At 51.6% G+C, this 17,617-nt stretch overlaps 2 protein-coding genes across 9 annotated transcripts in view; one reads left to right on the top strand and one right to left on the bottom strand.

Annotated features, from left to right (window-relative positions):
* RTN4 (reticulon 4) overlaps nt 1–14,025 on the top strand; it is a 38,380-nt gene extending 24,355 nt beyond the window's left edge. For all 3 annotated transcript variants that reach the window (XM_050316983.1, XM_050316982.1, XM_050316984.1), the window contains 6 exons: nt 3,939–4,146; nt 5,875–6,013; nt 10,547–10,616; nt 11,194–11,240; nt 12,521–12,579; nt 12,983–14,025. In XM_050316983.1, coding sequence (XP_050172940.1) covers nt 3,939–4,146; nt 5,875–6,013; nt 10,547–10,616; nt 11,194–11,240; nt 12,521–12,579; nt 12,983–13,025 — 566 coding nt within the window. In that variant the 3' untranslated portion in view covers nt 13,026–14,025. The remainder of the gene's footprint in view (nt 1–3,938; nt 4,147–5,874; nt 6,014–10,546; nt 10,617–11,193; nt 11,241–12,520; nt 12,580–12,982) is intronic.
* Nucleotides 14,026–14,899: 874 nt separating this feature from the next.
* EML6 (EMAP like 6) overlaps nt 14,900–17,617 on the bottom strand; it is an 86,392-nt gene continuing 83,674 nt past the window's right edge. For all 6 annotated transcript variants that reach the window (XM_050316978.1, XM_050316979.1, XM_050316973.1 and 3 more), the window contains one exon: nt 14,900–16,070. In XM_050316978.1, the coding sequence (XP_050172935.1) occupies nt 16,046–16,070 (25 nt within the window). In that variant the 3' untranslated portion in view covers nt 14,900–16,045. The remainder of the gene's footprint in view (nt 16,071–17,617) is intronic.

The raw sequence follows: 17,617 nt of genomic DNA, 5'->3' as shown, positions 1-17,617 counted from the left end.
TCCCTGGGACAGGCAAGGCTCTGTGTTGGCCCCATGTGCTCGGCCCCACGTGCAGTCATGTGTAACACCCAGTCCCACCGGCCTGGGCTGGTTTGGTTGTTTCTGACTTGCGAGGAGACACTCGAGGACCAGACGGCTCCTGATGTGTCTGGGAAGGGTGAACGGTGCCTTCAGTTTGGTGGCCCAGTCTCTGCTCCTTTTAGGTAGGACACGAACAGGAATTGTAAATAATCTCTGTGAGGCAGGAAGCCTTGAAAACGTCAAACCCTGGAGTGCTGGTGCTGGACACAGTGACCACCTGATGGTTGGTGGCTTCTCCTCAGGGTTGGGCTTGGAATGTGGAGCTGCAGGGTCAGGACTCGGTGCTCTGCTCAGAGGGAGCCCTGAAGGGCACATGGTGTGTGGATGTGGAGTTTACATAAAGGTGGAATTTATGGAAAAGGCTTCTCTGAACAGGAACTACACCCCTTTGGGGTCGTGTTCTGGGGCTCGCTGTGGATTCCCCCAGCCAAGTGTGCTTGGTGACAGATGTGACTCTGCACTGAAAGCTGCCTATTCTCAGCACTGCTGTCCCGTTTCTGGGACAACCACCCTGGCTGTTGCTCAGCTGCTCCCAAAAGGCTCTGCCCTGTGCACTGTTATCCCGGGAACATAAGGGCTCTGTGCTTACCTTTGAATTACAGAAAGCTCCCAGTGTGAGGTTTGTCAGCCCCGCGGTGCCGCCCGTGCCCCGTGCCGCGACACAAGCAGCCTTTCAGCGGCGGTGAAGCGCGGGATTGTGTGCGGAGGGGAGGGAGCCGTGGATGGTGCGGGAGCCCCGCACAGCTGTGCTGTGCTCCTGGCGCCCGGCCCTGCCCGTGGCATGGGATGGGATGGGATGGGATGGCCGGCGGAGCTTGCGTAGCTCCGACCCCGCAGCGCCCCGGCAGGAAGAGGAAAGCGGCGGGCCGGGCGCTGCCAGAGCCGGGGGTGCAGCACGCTCAAGATGGAGGCCAAAATGGGTCAGTGCTTCTCCTTGCTTTGCTTTGCTCACCTGCCTTCTACTCGCCCCTCTCGGCTCGTCGGCGCTCCTTCTAAAGGAACGGGCGGCCGCTCGCCTCGGGGGCTGCTTTTTTAAAGAGGATTAGCACGCTAAATATATCAGAGCGCTTGTTTTTGTCGTCGAAACCGGTACTAATTGTTCGGGTTTAACGTAAAAATGGGAAAGAAAAAGGCTTTTAAAAATGCGGCGAGAAAGCTTGGTTGGCACTTGCTTTAAAAGCAAAATGTAACTGGATGAGTTGTGCATGTAAGGCACGGATGGAGCTGCACTATTTTTAGACGTGCCAAGTGCCAGTTCGTGCTTACCAAATGTAGGCAGCTGTTCTTGGGTTAGGATAGGCCTGGGCTGCGGGCATTACATGCGTGAGATTATTCTTCGGATTGTAGAAAAGAAAGCTTAAAACGGTTTCCATAAGGGAAGATACTGCAGGGCTATTCTCAGAATTGCTTTGGGTTTATTCTGGTTTTTGTTTGTTTTTTTTTTTTTCCTTATTTCGTTTCATCTGCTGTGAGTATCTTGCGTGTATGTTTAAGCCAGAAGGCTGCTTCGAGTAGTGCTTTGAATCTTTTCCTTTAGAAATAAATGCAAGTACCTGTTTCTCATCAGTAGAATATAAATTACTGGCACTGTGTGCTTTCTTGGACTGCAGAATTATAAACCACTGAGTTTCCTTTGAGGAATTTACAATGAAACCAGATCCATATGTCATTAAACCGAGGCTCGTTTGCTCCTTCTCCATTTGGAGTGGAGGTGGAATGAGGAAAAATGCTCCATGTGCAGCTTTACTCTGGTCTGGTTGTTCCCGGCTTGGGGATTTTTCTTATTGATTACCGAGAACAAAGGACTCGATGGGTCGCTAAAGGCCATTTGGCATTTGCTTTGTGCTTTGATTCCAGCAGCCTACCTTTGTTTCTCTCTCCTGGAACCTGTCACTGGGATGAATTGCTCTCCTTACGTTCCTTATGACTGCTCTAATGCATTAATGCACGGAATAAGTGATTTTCTATGGAGCAAAGAGCCCCCTGTCAGTGGAGAGGCTTTAAAGAGGAGGCAGTCTCTCATTTGCAGCAAACAGAGCAGGGCTCACACTCGCTGTCACCCGATACAGGGGCAGCTCCCAAATTCAAATGTATGGACGCTCAAATTGCAGCATTTAAAAATAAACACAGTTGCAGTATTTGCAGCAGACGCTCGGAAAGAAATGAGTTTCTTGCATTATTTGGGAGCACAAAATCCACCAACTGTTTCTGGCAAGCCTGAAGATCTCACCAGGGGGCTGCCTGCAGCTCCGTGTAGGTTTACAGGTTACAACGACCTTTAAGTCAATCTCCTTTTTTTTTTTTTTTTATAACTCCTTTTGCAGCTCGCCTTGCTTAGTGCAGGGTGTGCAGAGGCACTGCTGGACACCTCTGTGCCCAGAAGCCAGGTCACAGCAGATGTGGCTGGGCTGGGCTGGGGCTGGAGGAGCGCTGGGATTGGCGCTGCAGGGTCTATCTCTGCCCCCATATGTTTGTGCCCTGCTCACGTGGTGGCCGCTGATGTGGCTGCCGGCGCTGGGTTGGTTTGGCCCAGCAGGGAGGGCCGGGCTGGGGGAGCAGAGCATGGATGGTGCTGCAGGGGGAGGCTGCTCTGCTCTGCCAAACAGCCCAGGGGTTCATGCAGCCTCTGCAGGGCTGCAGGAAGTTTCTACTGAAACATGGCTTTGAGTACTTGGGTACAATAATTTGCATTATGAAATGGTGGCTTTAATTTCCTGACTCTGATTTTTGTCTTCCCTGCAGTTTAGTACAGTTTCCCTGTGGGAATAATTGGGAAGGACTTGTGTGAAAACACACACACCAGCCCCGGTGGCTTTGGTGTGTTGTAGCTACAAAGGGGTTACACAGACTCTGCCCTACAGAGGCTGCCAAGTATTGAGTGTTGGTGCATTTCCAGGTTTTCATCCTGCAAAAAATAATAGTCGCATTTTATTTTTTTTTAATTTTTTTTAGTAGTCATTCAGACAAAGAATCTGTGCTGAACGCTGGTACATTATCCTGCAGTTAATTTTGGTGATTTTTAGGAGGAGATGGGATTGCTAAAGTAATAATTTTTCTGTAGTTTATCTTGAACTCTGTATCTAATGCAAGCAAACAGGTCTGCACTGGGAGCCTTAAGCCATTACCTAAGGCTTGTGCAAGGGTGTAGTTTACTCTGGGCAGTGATGCTAAAAATGGCCTAACACACTGTTCCCTAATGAGGGTCGCTTAAGGAAAACTAAACTTGGTTTGCAAATGAAGTCTTTTGCATTGGAACACAGCAGACTCAGCCTGGATTGACATCTCAGTGAGATTATTCCCTCCTGATGGCTCAGTCTGTCACCCACAATCAACATTATCAACTCCCCTGGGAATGCTTCCATCCAAAGAAAACAAAGTGAACTGTTAATGAGTCTTTGAGCAGGGCCTTTGCTCCACCAGACTTGGAAAGATGGAATGGTTTAGAGACGTGTTGGTGTCCTGTCATCTGTCCTAACAGGGCATTGGAATCAATCTCTTCAGGGAGTGACCTCCCCAAAACGCACCACAGTGGGGTGAACTGAAGCACAAAGTGCTGTGGTTCTGGTTGCAGAACAGAGCACAGGAGCTGAAGAGATTGATTCTGACATGGCTTAAGGGCAGAATTGTTCTTAAATTTTAGCAACTGCATGTGAGGCAATCCTGACAGCAGTGCTCCCAGTGATCTGGAGTGCAGTGCAGAACCAGTACTAACCTATTTCCAGCTGGGATTCCAGCCCTGCTTTGACGAGTTCTGTTGCTGGTGACTCTCAGCAGCAAAGTGAACACCGATGTTTTCCTGTGTTCGTGGGGATGCCAAAGGTACCTTGTTCTAATTTCTCCCCTCGTTTAAATCCTAGTTGTTGACCTGCTTTACTGGCGAGACATCAAGAAGACGGGAGTGGTGTTCGGTGCCAGCCTGTTCCTGCTGCTCTCATTAACAGTGTTCAGCATCGTCAGCGTCACAGCCTACATCGCCCTGGCCCTGCTCTCTGTCACCATCAGCTTTAGGATATACAAGGGAGTCATCCAGGCCATCCAGAAGTCTGATGAAGGCCACCCCTTCAGGTGGGATTTGCCCTTGCCCTGTGTTGTTGTGGGGAGCAGCAGCTCTCCACGGTCGGTGCTGTGGGAAGCAGAGGGTGGCACGTGCTGTCACACGTTGCGTAATAACGTAAATGGTCCCTGGACTGAAAAATGCGCTCCCCACAGTTGGTTTGGCTCAGTGGGCCCACAGGAAATACAGAAATGGACTGAGGATTTGGTACAGGGGTGTTGATTCCCCTGGGGATGCATTAAACAAATAAACCCCTGCAGTGCAGTGGAGCACTGTGTGCCTTTCAGAATGGTGTAGCCTTTGGAATATGAGCCAGGGGCAGAATTTAAAGAACACCCAGCACTTTCAACACAATTTATTTAGCAACAATCAGAATAAATCTAATAGGGGTTAAACCGTGACAAGGGGCTACTCTGATCTGTTTGGAACCCTTAAGAACACTTTTAAGATGTGTGGTTTGTTCTGAACTCCCAGGCTGCCTGGGCAGAGACTGAATCCAGGTCCCTGTTGTTGCAAAGCTGCATCTTCAAAGAAATAAGCACTTATTGCTGTGCTGGAGGGATTGTTTCCTGTTCCTCAGAGTGCATGTTCCCTGTGTCCATGCCAGCCCTACCCCACTCAGCTGTGGTTTCCCTGCCTTCCTCCCAGCCCACGTGCAGTGGCTCCTTTACCTTGTTCTACCTATTTTTGCAGTTTGTTCCTAAAAATGCTGACTATTCCTAAGTAGCCTCCAGACATTCTTGTCCAACATACTTGCTTGGTTTACTTTTTTTCCTGTATAACTTCAGCTAAAAGAAGGATGTTTTCACTTGTGACATCCCACGAGATAGTTGAATTTTTGATGCAGGTACTGAATATCTCGTGGAGGAGCTGAGAAGGGTGAGCAGATGGAAGCCAAGGGTGATTGCAAAACACAACCCTGAAATGGCTGCTGCAGTTACCATTTAAAGTACTTCAGTTTGTCTTGGATTTTCCACAAGGTCATGTTTAGCTTGGCCTTAAGTGACACATGTAGGAGCCTCCACTGTGCATTTTTTATAAAGAAAAAAAATAAACCCACCCCAAAGCAGAACCCTCCCAACCAAAAGTAAAAGTTTACAACTGTAAAATAAGTTCCCTGTTAGAGATGTGCTGCATTGCTCCTTCTGCCTCCTCCAGCACATTAGATAAATAAATTATACCTTGTTCAAAGACCGAAATTGTGACCGCAGCCACTGCAGCTACAGATAAAAGTGGCAGTGGAGTGGAAGGAGACACAACCAGATAGGGGTTTATATCTTTATGTAAAAGAGCTGTCACTAACTGTAAGAAAGTTTTTTGGGGCTTTTTTGGTTTTTTAGCAAATGATAAAAAATTTAACTCATTTTTCCTATGCCATAGTAGATTTGTTGCAGCTTACTGGCAGCTCCACAGGTGCCTTCCAGGGACATACATGGATGTGTTGTTTGGTGGATTTTTTTCCTGCCTGTCCCAGATTGATGCATTAGCCTGCCCACCTTTTTTACATGGTGCAGGTAGGCCTGTGTGTGACTGAGCCAACAGCAGTAAGAAACAGATGGTTTTCTTTTCTGCTGAGAGATTGGGGGTGTTTTGAGTTTACTGAGGTTCGCTGAGGATGACTGGGGTGGTTGTGCTGTGTCCTGCCAGGGTTCCTCACGAGGTGAGCTTGCTGTCGGTAGCACAGAGGGGAGGGTGAGGTGCTGTTTGTTGCAGGAGTCTCACTCTCTGCTCTCCCTCAGGGCCTACCTGGAGTGTGATGTGGCTGTGTCCGAGGAGCTCATCCACAAGTACAGTAACGTGGTGCTGGGCCACGTCAACGGCACCGTGCGCGAGCTCAGGCGCCTCTTCCTCGTCGATGACCTGGTGGATTCCCTGAAGGTGAGCGCTGCCTGCCCTGCCTGAGAGGGGCTGCTGAGCCAGGTGTGCAAACAGCCCTGCTCCCTGCAGACAATGGCTCTGCCTGAGTAAATAACCGCGTTTAGTTGGCTGGGGAGGTACCTGGGGTACACAGTTGGGTATATTGGGGTGGATAACTTCATCTGCACTTGGACAGTGGTATAAAATCCCAACTCCTCACTAGTGCTTCCCAGCAGGAATCTGGTGAGGAAACAAGCCACTGCTCCAATCTGTGCATTCAGGATGTGTCACTAATGTGGAAAACCTGGTTTGGGGCTGCACTGCCGCAGTGTTTGGGATTTCTGTTCGTGGTTAGTGCACAGCTCCCTGCCTGGACAGTGTCCCCTTCCTGAGTCATCCCCTTGAGCTACTGGGAAGGTGGCCACTCGTTCCAGCCCCTGCATTTGGGAGTGAAGAGCTGCTGCTTTTAGGGAATTACTGACGTGGGGTTTGCAGTTCCTCCATCTGAAGTGTGCAGTGCAGTCTGACAGCTCGAGTACGCCCAGGTGAGATCTAATGGGATTTACTGAGGGCAGCAGAGCAAAACTGACAGAGAAGAAGAAGAATAAACAAATCAAAATGAAACAAAGAGAAGGGGAAAAAAACCCAATACACAAGAAAACCAATCCCCAAAAGAAAAGAATTGGCTGAAAACCCTTCAGTTTTGTTCTGAAAGAATTATATTCTCACCTTTCAGGCTTTAGTCACCTTCCTTTGTTTTTCAAAAGGGTGTTTCCTTTACCAAGTGCAGTGTGTTGTCCACTTCCTTTTCAGTTTGCTCAGTCTTCCTGAAGAAAACTTGGGTTTGCCCTGCAGTAAATGCCTTACTTAGTGCTTTGTAAAGTCCTTTGAGTTGTTGTGGGGTTGGGGGAGGGTTCCTTGTGCAGCTTGGAGGGAGCTGGTTGAGTTGTTGTTTTCTGGTCATTTTTGTGGAGATGACCAGTTCTGTTTAAGCAGTGTTTGGGTCTGAATAAAGAACAGCACAGCAAAACTCAATCCCAAGGTCACTCATGTTCGGGATTAAGCCCTTTGTGGTCTGGTCCCTGCTCTGGGTTGGGAGAGTTTTCCCACCATTCCTGGAGAGATCCCAACCCCTGGTAGGCAAGGAGGAGCGAGCAGCCAACTGCTCTGCAGCGAGCACTGCTTTAGAAATGAGGCCTCGTGGAGGAATTATCTCACAATTAGAATTAATTCCAGCCAGAATGACTTCAAGGCACTCTAATCACTTTTAAAATACTACAGTACATAGGAAAGACATGTTTATTCAGCTGAACTAATTCGTTTCCCCTCTCTCCTTCTGACATTTAAGATGTTTTATGTAGGTTAATTAGTCTAATTTATGGTAGCTGGGAACAACCCTTTATATGAAGCCAGTGAATGTCAGGACAGTTCACCAGCACGAGTTACTGATTTTGAAGAGTCTGTGCTCGAGGAGAGCGTTGGGATTCTGGGCTCTTATGTAATATAATGGCCCTGGTTTAAAATAAATAAAAATATCTTGGCTCACGTACTTTAAACATCTTCACTATAGGACACCACCTGCTTGTGTATAATTCAAGCTGCAGAGCTGTAATGTAGAAAATGTCTGCAGGTCAGTTTACTGTGTGTAATAATGCCAGCTGTAAAATCTGTCTCATGAAGATTTTTTCTTCTTTATTAAACAATGCTTCAGTCAGCGAAGTCTGAAAATGGACTCTAAATATTTATGTAGCACAAGGAGAAATTCCTCACAGCTCTTGAGGAGTAATTCCAGAGGAGCCCTTGCCAGAGTCCCAGGAGAAGCTGCAGTTTGTCCTGGTGAAGAGTGCTGAGTGCAGTGGGATCTGTGCTGGCAGAGAGTCAGAGCCCTGGGCTGGGCCTGCAACATTCTGTGGTGAAGAAGGGCCATAGGGGCAGTTCTGGGATTGCCAGTCTGGGCTGGCAGAGCTGGAGTCTCCATCAGCTGGAGGGGTTTACTGGTGTACATGTCACTGGAGGGGTTGGGCTGAGCTGGAGAGCCCTGGGCAATCCCACCCTGCACGTGGCAAGGGCAGAGCAGCTCTGTGGGTCCATCCTGGGCTTCTGCTCCTTGGTTTGTCTTGTCTTCAAACTTTAGGCATGTGGAGGTGTTTCAGGTATTTAGGTGTGTCTTAGGTGTGTTCCAGGTAAGCCTTGCAGTGTTTTTGATGGCTCCTGAGTTTGTTTCTAAGGGAAAACCCCTGGAGAGTGATAAATGTGGGATGAGTGTCCATGGAGTCCTGTTTGAGGTGTCAGAAGGGTGCAGAGAGAGGAGCTGAGGGCAGGGGGGTCTGAAGTTGGGGCTTTGTAGCCCCAGCTTTTCCCAGAGCTGCCCCTCACTCTGCAGTGTGTGGGGCTGTGCTCGGGGTGCCCATCCCCCCCAGCCCCAGCGAGGGAAGGGGGTCACACCTGCCCCTGCACCACGTCATGCTTGGACCCTGCTGCTGCTCTGGGCAAAACCTGAGTCAGCCCAGTGTGAACTCCTGGATTTTGTTCTTTCTCGAGCCATAAATTCAGTGTTCACTGAATTAGGGTTGGATAATTCTGATAATTGTTGGACTTTGGGATTGATTCACGTCTTGTTACCCCTCTGCTTACGTCAGCTCCCACTTTCTGCCCTGGGCACAGTTGTCAGCAATATTCCTGACTGTTGGGCTGACTGGGCTGGTGCTGAGGCTTTGGGAATTGTTTCCATGGGGAAGAAAGCATGGATAGCTGTCAGGATGCTTTGGTGTGGGTGCTTGAGGCTGGTTAATTCCCTGCAAGAGAATCATTGTGACCCATCACAAACCCGGGGCCTTTTGCCCCGTGGAAGCTGGTGCCTTTCCCTCCTTAGCTGGGCGGGAGGGCTGTGCTGGCTGTGCCATGGGATTGTTTGCTCCATTCCAGAGCCTTGTGCAGAGGATCCATGGCCAGGCTCCCCCTGGCCCTGCAGAGCTGAGCTGGGCCGAGCTTTGAGTCCCCATGAGCGAGGGGGGGAGATGTGCCTTGTTGTTCTTGGGAAACCTGCAGTGACTCTGCAGTCTGGGCGCTGACTGTGCCCCTTGTGCTGCTTTGTCACGTCCCCAAAGTGCTGCCAGATAAAGAGCTGCATCACTTGCAGTTAATTCCCCTGAATTTGGAATGGGATCAGCTCTGAGTGAAGCTCTTGCAGTAAACTTCATCTCAAAGGTCATGCAATTAAACTTGGGTTGAGTGTCAGGCCCTTATCTTGTCTCTGGCTGTTGATTTTTGTTTGCTTTGGGTATTTTACATCCTAAGATAAGCTAAAATTGGATGTTGGGATATATAAGTTCAGAGTAAGCTGGCTGCAGACCAGTCAGCAGGATCCTGGTCCATCCCTTTGGCCCTTCACTGGGTGTTTATTTTCCTTGTCAGCACTTCGTCCCCTCCTTCCCTTGGTGTGTCCCCTGGGGCTGTTCCCTGGGCCCAGCTCGTCCCTCCCTGGTGCCGTGTCAGCCTTCCCAGGGTGTCTGTGGTGCCTGTGCTTGGCTGACCCAGGGGCTGGGGGTCTGTGTGAGGGAATCAGCCCTGGGAAAGCCACTGTTGGTGCCACCCAGCCCTGGCTGCTGCTCAGCCCCTCCCCGGCCCTGCAACTCTAGACAGAGGCGGCTGATTTTCCTTGGGAGGAATCCTGCCCGAAATAGAGCTGGCAGCTCTCCCCTGGGATAGGTCAGAGGTGTGCCTGGGACACTGCACCTGGGCAGGGCTCTGTGGGGCCAGTGCAGCAGGGCTGTGTGTGTCCCACTGCAGATGGACAGGCCCTGTCAGCAGCAGGGAGGGACAGGGCTGGCCAGGGAGCCTGGAATGGTGGCACTGTGGGGCTTTAGGTGTCTGTCAGCACGAGGGGTGTCTGGGCTTCTGACCTTGTCTCAGACTTGGAACCAGACTCCATTTTAGGGCACTGTTGACTCCTCTCTTTCCTAAATCCCTTAATATCCCAAGCACCTTTGGGTTTTTTTTAATGAAAAAAGGTAGATCAAGCCAAGCCTACCAAACATGGTAGGTAACCTTCTAGACAGGCTGTGCTCTGATGTGACAGAAACCTCTGCCTGGTGTAGCCAAGGGTTCAGTGAGAGCTTTGCTGAGCAGAGGGTGATGGTGGCAGTTTGGAGCCACAGTGGACACTGAGTTGGCTGCAGGGCCCCCCACACCAGTGACCTGCTTTCTTTCTGCCTCTGTGCCATTCACCAGCCCTTCAACCTCTGCTGGCTGTGCCTCTTGGGAGGGTGGGAGGCAGGAGCTGTTTTGCCCTGTTCCCCATCCTTCAGCCAGGCTCTGGTTGTGTGGCTGTGCAGGGGGTGTTGGTGTGCTGTGGGTGTTTACAGACAGTGGTGTGTACAGGGGGTGTTGTTCTGCTGTGGGTGTTTGCAGACAGTGGTGTGTGCAGGGGTTGTTGAGTGTGCTGTGGGTGTTTACAGACAGTGGTGTGTGCAGGGGTTGTTGAGTGTGCTGTGGGTGTTTACAGACAGTGGTGTGTGTGTCCCAGGCTCTCACAGGCTCTCTTTGCCTCCGCAGTTCGCAGTGTTGATGTGGGTGTTCACCTATGTCGGTGCCTTGTTCAATGGTCTGACACTGCTGATCCTGGGTAAGTGCTCCCAGCTCTGCTCAGCTCCTGGACTGGGGGAACTGGGGAAGCTCTGGGCCACACTGGGAGGCTGTTCCTGTGGCCTCAGGATGTTACCTTTGGAGCCTTTTCCCAGGGCTTTGGTAACACTGCACACCAGCCCATTTTGAGGCTGATTTTCCAGCCCTGGTATTTACAGGCCTGTTTGCTGTGCTTGTCCTTGGCAGGGTGAACCTGCCGTGGGTGTCCTGGCTGTGCTGGGTCTCTGGGTGGGTACAGGATCTGTCCCACTGCAGTTTTGTTCCTTGGATTCAGGTGTCAGAACCAAGTGATGTCTGAGCATCCTTTGGGAAGGATTTGCATAACCCCCAGTGAAAAAGTGACCTGTGACCAGACTTCCTGTCCACTGAGCCCTGGAGAACAGCCCAGACTCTCCTTAATGGGGATTATTTCATTAACTGGCCAACAATTTCTGTCTGGGGCTTAGTTATTTCTTGTACTTTTTGGCCAGACATGTCAAGGGGTGGAAACCAGTCTTTGTTTTGCTGAACACCCTCCCAGTTGTCAATACTTATACCTTTGATGTGCTCTTTTCCAGCTTTGATTTCGCTCTTCAGTGTTCCTGTTATTTATGAGAGACATCAGGTGAGTGTTTAATAGAATTCATTAAATGCCTCATAAAATCAGCTTTTTTGAAGCAAAACCAGAAACAAAACTAAAATTAATTTCAGTTTTTAAAATCTTTAAAGCCTTTAAAAATAGACCTTTAACCAGGAGCCAGAGCCAAGAAAATCAAGTTCATTTTGAAGTCCAGACCGTGTGTGCTTCCCTCCTCCTTTTTAGTGGAAGTGGAAGAGGTTTTCCCAGCAAACAGTTGTGGAAAAGGCCTGAGGAACCTGGAGGCCTCCTGTGCTGGTCAGCTTTGGTCAGGACTAGAGCAGCACTAGGCAAGGTGTGCAAATCCTGCTGGAAGCACCTCCGTGTTCTGACATTCGGGATTGGTTTCCCGAAGCCCTGTGGAATGTGTAGCCCTGGCAAAAACAGGAGGTGGGAGCTGCTTGGCCCAGTCCAGTGCTGTTCCTGGGGAGAGACACCCATGTAAAAGGAGGAGGGAAGAAGGAGCCAAACCCAAATGCCTGTGATTAAATGATAGCCAGGAGTGTCTTGGGCAGCTCAGGGCACAGGAGGGGGGAGCCAGCTCTGGCTTAGCCGTTCTTCTCCCCTTTCACAAACAAGGGCCCCAGGGCCCAGGCTGGCACTGGGAGAAGGGAGCCCAGGCTGGCACTGACGGGGAGAAAGGAGCCCAGGCTGGCACTGACTGGGAGAAAGGAGCCCAGGCTGGCACTGAGTGGGAGAAAGGAGCCCAGGCTGGCACTGAGTGGGAGAAAGGAGCCCAGGCTGGCACTGACTGGGAGAAAGGAGCCCAGGCTGGCACTGAGTGGGAGAAAGGAGCCCAGGCTGGCACTGACTGGGAGAAAGGAGCCCAGGCTGGCACTGACTGGGAGAAAGGAGCCCCAGGGCAGAGGGGGGAGCCCTACGGAGTCCTCCCATCTCCTCCTGCACAGGGAGAGGCAGGCCTGGAGCCCCAGGGCGGGAGGATGACCGGTGGGGGGCTTAGCCCGGCTCCTCAATCCTCTCAAGCTGGTTAGCAGGCCCAGCTAAGCAGCTTTGCTGCTCCCTGGGGCTCAGAGGGGCCCTGGCTGGGCACCCACAGCTGCTCTGAGGGGCCAGGCAGAAGCCAGAGGGTTGAACTGGGGGTTTGCCCGCTGGGCCCTGCACTCTGTGCATTCCTGGGGGCAAACACTGGCACAGGAGCTCTGGATCACTGGGAAACACCCACTGCTGAGCTCCTGCTGCATTCAGGCCTTCTCTGGCACTCTGCAAAGGGACAGGGGGGCTCTAACTCGTGTCTGCTTCCATTCCAGGCCCAAATCGACCATTACCTGGGACTCGTGAACAAGAATGTCAAAGATGCCATGGCAAAGTGAGTTGGTCTGCTTTGGTTGTACTGATTTCCCTTTGTACTGACGACAGCTCCTGGTGCCTGTGCCACTCCTGTCCGTGGCAACAAATGTGCCATTGCATGGGCCGGGAGGAAAAAGGGCTTTTTAACTCTGGAATGGTGAGAAAATCACCTCCTTTCTTGCTGATGCTGGTGTTCAGTTGAGCCTTTATTATTTCTAAAAGAAATCTGTGGATTTCCACCCCGTAGCGACACCTGAGCCTCTCAGCAAGTGCAGTTGAGGGGGGAGCAGAGAGTTTAGAGTGGAACAGTTGTGTTGTGATGGTTCTTTTCACGTGTTGCTGTTTTGAAGACTGTGTCTGTACCTGCTCGTTCTCTGTTTGTGACTCAAATGCTGTTCTTTTCCTTCTCCTTCCTCTTGCAGGATCCAAGCAAAGATCCCTGGGTTGAAGCGCAAAACTGAATAAAAAAGCCCGAAGCAACTTATCTATAGGAAGTTCATCTTTTAAGGGGGAAAAATACTCATTGGATTTCCACGGGGAGGGTCAGGGAATAGCAAACCCCTTGACATTGCAGTGCAATTTCACAGATCTTTATTTTTTAGCGACGCAGTGTTTGAGGACAAAAAAAATAACTGTTTTGACTGCCATGTGTTTCATCATGTTAAGTATTGTAAGCTGCTATGTATGGATCTAAACTAATCATCTTTCCTTCCCCTGTGCAGCTCTGCTCATGCCACGACCGAGAGCTGTACATGCTTCACCCAGGTAGTTGTGCTGCAGCCGGAGGGGAGAGCAGGGGGGGCAGAGAACAAACACTTCCCAGTCTGTGCACTGTGTATGGTCTGTGTAGATTGATGCAGATTTTCTAAAATGAGATGTTTTAGGAGAATATACCAGTTTAGCAAGTTTTGAAAAATCTTGCCTTTTTGGTATGAGTATAGCTGTATTGTGATTTTATTGTTTTATCGATTGCCAATATATATATATATATGTGTTTCACAAAGCTTAGATCTTTCAGCTGCTCCACAGTGCTTTGTACTTCAGAGTACTGGCTGAGGCCTGGGCGAGCTCCGAGCTCGAGCCTGACAAACTCCAAGGTCTCTGTAAACACTGGCATCTGTTGGCAACAACAGCAGAGAACCGAACAAAGAGCCTGCACATAGAGTAACAGAGAATTCCAGCTGCACACTTTGTTGCACAAATGTACAGTAGTCGATCCTGAGCAAATAATTCTCCGGCTCTCAGACTCTGATAATCTGTGGACCGAGTGTCTAATGCTGCAAATGTTGTTTGGAAACTTAAAGGCCTGTCCTGCCGTGCGAGACCCGAGCGGTGCAGGTCGATCCCCTTGCAGTGTGAGCTGTACTGAGCTAAGTCTGTGGAATGCATTGTGAGCTGTACCAACCACCAGGAACGCGCAGCCCCCGCCCCAGCACCCCGAGTGTCAATAAAGCTTCTAGACAGACGTGCCTGGTGTTTGGGTTCTGAGGGGAGCGGCCCCCCCTGCTGCTGCACTCGGGGGATCCGGGGCCGAGCTGGGCACACCCCCAGCCTGGGCAGCTCCAGCTCCCTGTGAGGCTGAACCTTCTTGGCTGCTTGGATTTCTGACACGATGTTCCTTTGCTGCTGGAGGGGAATAGCAGAGCAAGTAAGTCCCAGTAGTCTTGGCAGGTCAGCTGGTTATTGGGGGGTAAGAACTGCACATGGAAAACTGGTATCCACATTTATTGGAGACACAGATTTTCATTGGATGGCACCTTGCCCATGGAAAGATATCAAGCCATGCATTAATGTTTCAGTTGACAGCAGAGCACAGCGTTCCTTGGAACACCTGCCACGGGAAGGCAGAGCTGACACAGCCTGTGTTCTCCTGGCACACCCATTGCTTTAAGGTGCTTCCCACATCACTTGATGAGTTAATTCTCACACAGCTGCATTTATTTGGGATACAATCACTGGGGGAGAAGGCAGAGATGAGTGATTAGAGCAGAGCAGAGGAGCTCACTGATGTCACCAGGTGACAGAACAGGGTTTGAGCCCGGAGGTTTCCCTAAAAACAGAGTGCCCAGGGACTGCTCTGTGTGTGCCCAACTGCTCTGCTGTGCAGTCCTGTAAGGCATGAATAAATTCAGCTGTAAAAAAGGGTGATTCTTTGAGGTTGCTGAAGCACTTTGTGTGTTAAACAAACAGGAATCCTCTCCTTTAACGGGCTGTTTTCGCTACTTTTCCATGCAGTGGCAGCAGAGTGGCCTGGCAGGAAGGTTGCAGAGCTCAAAGCCCTTGTCCTGAGCTGGGACTAAAGCACTAGTTAACATTGCTTTGCAAAGACTAAATGTAAGTAAGTCTAAATGTTTTCCTTTAGCCTTTATTTATTGTAGATAACAAAGAAAGGTGATTTAAAAATCTGGTGGTGGTTGCACACTAGGAGTTTTAAATAGCTTAAATAGCAGTTTTGACACCTTTGCTGTTCCTTTCTGAACAGTTTCCATGGAAAAAGCTGAACTTTGTTTTTCCCAGTGCACCGTCCCTGGGGGTTTTTGGTTCTGACAGAGTTGTAACAAAGGGAAAGGGACTTTCCTTTCTTTGGGAATGTGTGTGGTGCCAGGCCCCCCGGGGGCAGCTCTGGCTCAGTTCAGCTGCCCCAGAGCTGAGCTGGGCTCCAGAGCAGGAGCAGCAGGATGGGCAGAGGAGCCAGCAGGGCCAGGGCAGGGAGCCCCTCCAGAATGGGAACTGGGATCCTTGGGGGCTCTTCCAGGGTTCTGGCTGGCCCTGCCTGTGGAAGGAGTTCTTGCAAAGCACATTTCCCAGGAAAGGGAGAGGGTGGGAGCAGGGGGGAAGGAGCCTCGGTGTCTGCTCAGGGCAGTTTACGGGGTGTGCAAAGCCCGTGTCCCCCTGGGCCACTGCCCAGGAAGGGGCAGTGCTATCAGTCCATGCCTCTGGCAGCACAGGATGCTGTTGGAATTCCCGGGGGAGCCACTGGAGCCCAGGGATGGTGTCGGCACAGCTGGAGAAGGGGGTGGCTCAGCCCTCCTGGACTCAGTCGTAGCACCGTGTGTGGAAAGCAGGTGGTGGAGGCGAGGCTGGAGCCCAAACTGCTGGGAAAGCATTCCAAGGCACTTGGTGGATAGAAATGGAGCCAGGGGTGTGTATTGACCAGCGGATGGAGTTCAGGACGGGCCCCTTTGCCCCCCCAGCCCCAGGAGCTGCAGTGCCCCCTCTCCTGCCCCAACGCCGGGCCTGAAAGGGGGGAACAGGAGGGAAGGGGTGGGCCCGGGCGTGCTCTAGGATTGGAACAACGCGGCCTGGGGCCAGAGCAGCTCCGTGAGGGGACCGTTCACCCTTTGGCCTCCCAGGGCACCAAAGGATTCCCTGCAACCCTCCTTCCCGGACCGGGGCTGTCCCAGGCCAGCTCAGGCAGGGGCTGCGAGTGCAGGTGCCCCTCAGGCAGCGTCCCGGGGCGTTCCGGCTGTCCCAGTCCCTGCTCCTCACAGGCACCGCCACACGAACACACTGCGGGAGAGAGCGGGAATCAACTCGGGGAGAAAGGGGGGAGTGAAATAATAAAGGCAATGTGGGTGTGTGTGTGAAATAAAGACAATTTTAAGGGGTTTGAAATAAAGACAGTTGGAGGGGGTTTGAAATAAAGACAATTTGGGGGTTGGGTGGGACGCGCTCGGTGCCCCCCTGGGGCTGCAGCCAGAGGGGCCAGTGGGACCTGGAGCTCCTCCCCAAGTGCCGGCACTGGATCCTTCCCTGGAGCGATGGAACCTCTGTGGAGGTGGGTGGGGGATGAGGGGTGTGGGTGATGTGAGACGTGTGTGGGTGGGATGGCCGTGTGTGGGACGTGTCTGTGGGGGTGTGGGGATGTGTGTGTGTGACGTGTAACATGTGTGGGATGTGAGAGGTGTGTGTGTGATGTGGGGGGTGGGATGGGTATGTGTGATGGGGGGGTGCGTGTGGGGTGTGGGATGTATGGGGGGGTGTGTGGGGTGTGAGGTGTGTGGGTGGGATGTATGGGGGGTGTGTGGGATGTGAGAGGTGTGTGTGACGTGTCAGGGGGGAGTGTGTGGGATGTGAGTGTGTGAGTTGGGGGGATGTGTGTGCATGTGGAATGGGTGTGTGTGGGGGAGCGATGTGTGTGTGTGGTAGTGGTGTGTGGGACTGCATGCATGTGATGGGTGTGTGGGTGTGTGGATGGATGGGTGTGTGTATGGATAGGGGGATGTGTGGATGGGGTGTGTGTGGATGGATGGGGTGTGTGTGGATGGATGGGGGGGTGTGTGGATGGATGGGTGTGTGTGGATGGATGGGGGTGTGGATGGATGGGGGTGTGTGTGGATGGATGGGTGTGTGGATGGATGGGGGTGTGTGGATGGGGTGTGTGGATGGGGTGTGTGTGGATGGATGCGGGGGTGTGTGGGATGGATGGGTATGTGTGGATGGATGGGGTGTGTGTGGATGGATGGGAGTGTGGATGGATGGGGTGTGTGTGGATGGATGGGAGTGTGGATGGATGGGGGTGTGTGGATGGATGGTGGTGTGTATGGATGGGGTGTGTGGATGAGTGGGGCTTTGTGTGGATGGATGGGTGTGGATGGATGGATGGATGAGGGGTGTGTGGATGGATGGGGTGTGTGGATGGATGGATGGGGGTGTGTGGATGGATGGGTGTGTGTGGATGGATGGGGGTGTGGATGGATGGATGGGGTGTGTGAATGGATGGAGGTGTGTGGATGGATGGAGCTGTGTGTGGATGGATAGGGGTGTGATGGATGAGTGTGATGGATAGGTGTGTGGATGGATGGGGGTGTGTGGATGGATGTGCATGATGGATGGGTGTGGAGATGGATGAGAGGATGGAGTGTGTGGATGATGGTGGGATGGATGTGTGGATGGATGGGATGGGTGTGTGTGGATGGATGGGATGTGATGGATGGATTGGGTGTGTGGATGGATGGGTGGATGTGGATGGATGGGGTGTGTGGATGGATGGATGGGGGTGTGTGGATGGATGGGGGGGTGTGTGGATGGATGGGGGTGTGTGGATGGATGGATGG

The sequence above is a fragment of the Myiozetetes cayanensis genome, unplaced genomic scaffold (assembly GCF_022539395.1).
Source record: "Myiozetetes cayanensis isolate MyiCay16 unplaced genomic scaffold, myiCay2020 scf2-11, whole genome shotgun sequence".
NCBI lineage: Eukaryota > Metazoa > Chordata > Aves > Passeriformes > Tyrannidae > Myiozetetes > Myiozetetes cayanensis.
This window is presented reverse-complemented; position numbering and strand designations above follow the sequence as displayed.